Source organism: Lupinus angustifolius, chromosome LG06, assembly GCF_001865875.1.
Source record: "Lupinus angustifolius cultivar Tanjil chromosome LG06, LupAngTanjil_v1.0, whole genome shotgun sequence".
NCBI classification, from domain to species: domain Eukaryota; kingdom Viridiplantae; phylum Streptophyta; class Magnoliopsida; order Fabales; family Fabaceae; genus Lupinus; species Lupinus angustifolius.
The window spans coordinates 4,626,770-4,633,187 of NC_032014.1; the positions used below are offsets into that span (position 1 = coordinate 4,626,770).

At 32.8% G+C, this 6,418-nt stretch overlaps 1 protein-coding gene across 1 annotated transcript; it reads left to right on the forward strand.

The window, feature by feature from the left end:
* Positions 938-5,296, forward strand: LOC109349130 (probable 1-deoxy-D-xylulose-5-phosphate synthase 2, chloroplastic). Its single transcript, XM_019589828.1, has 10 exons — positions 938-1,066; positions 1,362-1,532; positions 1,649-1,813; positions 2,987-3,137; positions 3,245-3,516; positions 3,608-3,881; positions 3,968-4,275; positions 4,379-4,660; positions 4,744-5,028; positions 5,130-5,296. Exons 1-10 carry the CDS (start codon positions 974-976, stop codon positions 5,274-5,276), a joined length of 2,148 nt encoding a protein of 715 aa, XP_019445373.1. The 5' UTR covers positions 938-973; the 3' UTR covers positions 5,277-5,296.

The following is a 6,418-nucleotide window of genomic DNA, read 5'->3' on the forward strand; positions in this document are numbered from 1 at the left end:
AAAAACAAAAGTTTATAGTTTTATAGTTTGTGTGCAATTTTCCAATTTAATATATAGAAGTTGATTAGGCAAATGAATAACTAAGAAGTCATCCAATGGTTAAAATATTCTTTTGAGGGGTCATTTTTTGGGTGTCTTATTTCACACCTTTGAGCCCACACATATTATATTATCATTATTGGATGGATTTCTGCTTAAACACTTTATCATGTTATGTCATAAGAAAAATAATAAATTTTGTTCACCTAAAAATAGATAATACACAATGGAGAAAATAATGTGGAAGAGGCAACTTAAAGATAAAATTCAACAAAAAGCGCTGCTATTAAAATGTCTAGGATTTAGTTTTAGGGTAACTCAGGTTGACCATAGCACTCCTATCATTACAACTAGATTCACGTTAGAAAATAATTTGAAAATCATTTTTTATATTATCAATATATTATTTATTATTTACATACAATTATTATTTTAAATAAAAGTATAACACTAATCAGAATAAAGTATGTTTTGGTATAAGGAGATAAGTTATCTTCTCTAGCACTAAAATCATGACACATATCATATTTAATCATGTCTACAAAAATGTTTCTAAAATTAAATAAAACAGTACATATATCATACTTTTACTAGCTGAAAAAGATAAATTATCTTCTAATGTGAAGAAATCCTTTATTTTCTACGCTAATATATATAAAAAATACATGATATATTACTAATCTAAAATAATCTTTATACTAGTGGTTGGTTGATATTAAACTTATTAGTCAATGCAATGTTGCAATTAACATGCAAATTTAATTTATATTTCAAATATTATATTATTGTCTGACTCTGACTTGTGCAAATACAATGGACGAAAAGTAAGAAGCTCCTACTCCTTAGTATAAAAGACACACAAACCAAGTTATGTATGCAATATATTTTAGTCCTTCTTGTTTGGCATCTCTCATTCATTCTACTCTTCAAAAACATGTCTCTATGCAGCACCTTTGTTAGCTCAAACCTGCACCCTCTCCTTCCATTCCACAAAACTCCAAGTCCAAATCATGGTTGCATAAAACAGGTAGATTAATCAAAACTAAACTTCCCTTTCTTTATTTATTTTTTAACAAAAAGCCTAAGAGAATATTGATCCGGAAATGAAATAGTGTCAGAAGAGAATACACTTCTGACTTATGTATTGCTCCTTAAATGGCTTTTATATGTTCTAATTATTTGTAAAGACACCATCTCTCTATGTATATATGGTTCTCCACTTCTCCTGGTTCCTTTATGTTCATGAGCTTTTCCTTTCATAATTGATCAATATTATTCTTGCTTTTTTCTTACAAAAAACCATGTGTGATTGCATGTGTTAGTTATGTGTGAGAGCTTCTTCAACAAATAGTCACTCTGAAGAAGATGGGGAAAGGACGATTATAAAGAAAGAGAAAGATGGGTGGAACATCAATTTCTCATCTCAGAAACCAGCAACTCCATTGCTAGATACAATCAATTACCCACTTCATATGAAGAATCTATCCATACAGGTATGGTTTACTTGTCTTCTTTATATATAATAAAAGCATATAAGTTCTATATTTTCTTCTTTCTACAACCTGTTTGTTTGTTTGTTTAAGATTATGCATATATATGTTTTTGTTAGGATCTGGAACAACTTGCTGCAGAATTAAGGGCAGACATAGTGCATACAGTGTCAAATATTGGAGGGCATCTCAGCTCAAACTTGGGAGTAGTGGAATTATCGGTGGCACTACATCATGTTTTCAGCACCCCTGAAGACAAGATCATATGGGATGTTGGGCACCAGGTATTGAATTTATTATAGATCAAATCCTCCAATAAGTCCATGACTCTAAATTTTTCCTAGTAAATCATTTTATATGAGATCCTACTATTTTATTTTCATCAATAGACATCATTCCTACTTTCTCTATATTATATTATATTACATATACCTTCAGAATCCTATTTTTCTGAAAAGAAATCAAGTGGGGTGTTTAAAAATAAATATATAAACTAAATTCATGGGGAGATTTGCTTTTGTAACTTAAATTAGGTTTTCGTATTTCTCTTGTAATTTTCTCTAGTTACTAATATATGTTTGACCGGCATGTGTGATAAGATTGAACAAAATGTTATTTTTCCATTGTTTTTTATTCTATCATTTTAATGGAATTAAAATGCTCAGTTTTTAACTCTCATTTGAAATTTAATTTGGATCATTGGACTATATAGATATGAACTATATACAATTGAGGATCTTGATTTTTTAAAATATTATAACGTTACTCATTTAATATTGCTTATTAATTGATAGTATTAATGAAAAAGGATAGAGATAATCAAGTTTTTCACATGGAAAATAGAGAAAAATTAATAAATACTATAATAGGTCTTGGTGTGCCTTTCTTACCTTTTTATCTATAATTTTTTACCATAAGGTTCTACTTTTGCTAAAAAATAAATAAATATTTTTTAATGTATTTTTTAATTTCCAAGTAATATTTTCCAGTAATTAAAAATTACTATCTCTATAAAAATAAAATGTAAAGTATTAAAAACCATGTAGATTGTTTGTCCTAAACTCATATCTCCAATAATATCTCATCCAATAAAATTTTGACAGACGATAAAAATTTATATATCATTTTAACTTTATTTCCCACTGCCCAATTTTTTTAATAAATGTCAAATTTCATGAGATAAAATATGTTGAGATAGGATTTGGGACATATGATCTTTATAGGATAAGGGATTTTGAGATATATCCACCAAGTTAGAGATTTTATTCTATCTAATTCTATATAAATATTTACATTTACCAATATATTACTCTATCATAATTTTGTCCATATCCACATTAAATAACCAAACATGGAATAAATCTAATATGTTTTGTTCCTACTAGTTTTGTCATAACAACCAAATTTTATGAGTGTGATGTTTGTGTACGAGAGTTTAAGAAACAACCATATTGCAGGCATACCCACACAAGATTCTCACAGGTAGAAGGTCTAGAATGCACACCATTAGGAAAACTTCAGGACTAGCTGGCTTTCCTAAAAGAGATGAGAGTGTACATGATGCTTTTGGAGCAGGCCATAGTTCTACAAGTATATCTGCTGGTCTTGGTAAGTTATCTTAAACATAATTACATTATATCAAACAAATGTGCACATAAAAAGGTGGATAGTAACGCATATTGCCATTTTTGTTCTTGGCTACGAATAAATGGCAGGGATGGCAGTTGCAAGGGATCTATTGGGAAAGAACAACAGCGTCATCTCGGTGATTGGAGATGGGGCAATGACTGCAGGACAAGCATATGAGGCCATGAACAATGCTGGATTCCTTGATGCTAATATGATAATTATACTTAATGATAACAAGCAAGTTTCTCTGCCAACTGCTACACTTGATGGCCCTGCAACTCCAGTTGGAGCCCTCAGTAGAAATTTAAGCAAAATTCAAGCAAGCACCAAATTCCGCAAACTCAGAGAAGCTGCAAAAGTAAGCCACTTCAACTTTTCTCAGAAAATAATGGCTCTAACACCAAATTTCCATATAGTGTGGCATCTAACTCGAGTTTTATCTATAACAGACCATCACAAAGCAAATAGGAGGTCAAACACACCAAGTTGCAGCTAAGGTAGATGAATATGCAAGAGGCATGGTTAGTGGTTCCGGTTCAACATTTTTTGAGGAGCTTGGCTTATACTACATCGGACCTGTGGATGGTCACAACATTGAAGATCTGGTCCAAATTTTTGAAAATGTGAAAGCAATGCCTGCCCCAGGTCCCATTTTGATTCATATTGTGACAGAGAAAGGGAAGGGATACCCCCCAGCAGAAGCAGCTTCTGATAAAATGCATGGTGAGACCACTTTATTTGTCTTGTTCTAAAAAAATTAGGAGGACCAATTCTTAAAATGCTCATGCTTACACAAATCACAATTGCAGGTGTTGTCAAGTTTGATCCACCCTCTGGCCAACAGTTTAAGCAAAAATCTTCCACACTTACATATACCCAGTACTTTGCTGAGTCTTTGATCAAAGAAGCTGAAATTGACAACAAGATAGTAGCTATACACGCAGCAATGGGTGGTGGGACAGGTCTAAATTATTTCCAAAAACAGTTTCCAGACCGCTGCTTTGACACAGGTATAGCCGAACAACACGCTGTGACGTTTGCAGCTGGTTTAGCAGCAGAAGGTCTCAAGCCATTTTGTGCAATCTATTCATCATTTCTACAACGTGGATACGATCAGGTGAGCCAATAGTGGTAACATAATAGTAGAGACCGGTTTTATTCTTGGATGTCAACTTAAATCACAAAACATCTTACGTTTATGGTTTTTATTGGCTATAAAGGTGGTCCATGATGTAGATCTTCAGAAACTACCTGTCCGATTTGCCTTGGATAGAGCTGGTTTGGTAGGCGCAGATGGACCAACACACTGTGGAGCATTTGATATCACATACATGGCCTGCTTACCCAACATGGTGGTCATGGCTCCATCTGATGAAACTGAATTGATGCACATGGTCGCAACAGCAGCATCAATAGATGATAGACCAAGCTGCTTTAGATTTCCAAGAGGCAATGGAATTGGATCCATTTTGCCCCTCAATAACAAAGGAACCCCACTTGAGGTTAGTATGAGTAACTATCAACATTTTCTATACACAATACTTACTAAAGAAGCGATCAAATGATAAATGCTTTTGCTATGTAGATAGGAAAGGGCAGAATTATGTTAGAAGGCAGCAGAGTTGCTATTTTGGGATATGGTTCTGTAGTTCAACAATGCCTACAAGCTGCACAGATGCTCAAAGCACAAGACATTTCTGTGACAGTTGCTGATGCGAGGTTTTGTAAACCTTTGGATACCGATCTCATTAAGCTATTAGCTAAGGAGCATGAATTTCTCATCACCGTGGAAGAGGGTTCTATTGGAGGTTTTGGATCACATGTTTCACAGTACCTAAGTATAACTGGTATCTTGGATGGGCCTCTGAAGGTAAAAAATTTCACTCATTCTATGATTTAATTTTGATTACTAGTACTACTAGATTGCCCCAATTTTTCTTTTTCTAATTCTCTTTTGATCTTTCCTTGCAGTGGAGAGCAATGATGCTTCCTGATAGATACATTGAGCATGGAGCACCACAAGATCAGGCTGAAGAAGCCGGGCTTTCATCAAAACATATTGTCGCAACAATCTTGTCTCTTCTTGATAGGCCAAAAGAAGCTTTCTTGTTCAAGTAAAAGCACCAAACAATAAGAATCCTGATCTAGGACCATTAAAGAAGTCACCCAATCACATACCCTGTCTTGATGTCAATTTATAATTATTAAAAAAAAGAATAGTCCAAATGCAAATGCAAGAAGCTTCCACTAATGGGGGCCATTTTATTTATGTCAATTTATAGTCAACTTGCAAATATTTCATTATCAATATGAGTTCATTTCAAGACAGATATTCATTAATAATTAACTTTGCATTTCATTCTCAATACTCAAATAAATATGTACTGGAACAACCTAACAACCTTTTAAGGTAAAACTCCCCGAATACCTATTTTTTCATTAACAAGACTTGAACACTAGATCTTGCTTAAAGGGAACTAAACTTCTTGCCTATCGAACCCAAAGACGTTAGTCCAATAACTTCATTTTAATAGCAAGTTCTCAATTACTGATATAAATTGGTACCATCTGATTCTACTGCACCTTAGGAATCTACTAAAGGAAAATATAAGATAATGAACTCAACTTTAAGTCTTCAACAACAATCCATTCACATCAAAACCAATTCACTGTTAGCCTAGCTTAAAGTTGAGAACCCATAACATGTTCGGAAGGTTGTCTTGTTAAGCATATATAGGTAATAACTCAAGGTTACAACTTACAATTAAAGCAGTATTAAAGCCAGAAATATAGTGTTCACATTGATAGACATATTTCAGAAATGGGGAATGCTTATGAAAAAAATGATGCAAAAAACTACACCCTCCTAGACTTTTTATAAGATCCTTTTGAGTTTTAGTTTTCATCCCCCTTCAAAGTTCTGAGCATATTAATTGATTTTATTACCAAAATACACTTACATTAATTGATTAGAAAGAGAGTCATTAGATAATTGAGAGAAAAGAGAAATTGAATGAGTCACATTAGTGAAGTACAATTTTGGAAACTAAATCTAATTAGTGACAAAATTAATTATATAACAATTTTCCTCAATCCAAATGATACTGCTCAAAAAGGGTTGAAGTAATTAAGGAAGGGGTAGCATCTATATCTATGTACTTTCCTATTTTAACTATTGAATATTTTATTGTTTATACAAAGTAATTACAGTTTGTCAGTAAAATACTAGTTTATCATTATTCATACACCAAATAGAAGGG

What these genes read in the sequence shown, in the direction of transcription:
- LOC109349130 (XM_019589828.1), top strand. Translation starts at nt 974, where the DNA reads ATGTCTCTATGCAGCACCTTTGTTAGCTCAAACCTGCACCCTCTCCTT. An exon ending in AACTCAGAGAAGCTGCAAAA is followed by an intron (nt 3,517 to 3,607) that starts GTAAGCCACTTC and finishes TATCTATAACAG; the next exon opens with ACCATCACAAAGCAAATAGG. An exon ending in AGCTTCTGATAAAATGCATG is followed by an intron (nt 3,882 to 3,967) that starts GTGAGACCACTT and finishes TCACAATTGCAG; the next exon opens with GTGTTGTCAAGTTTGATCCA.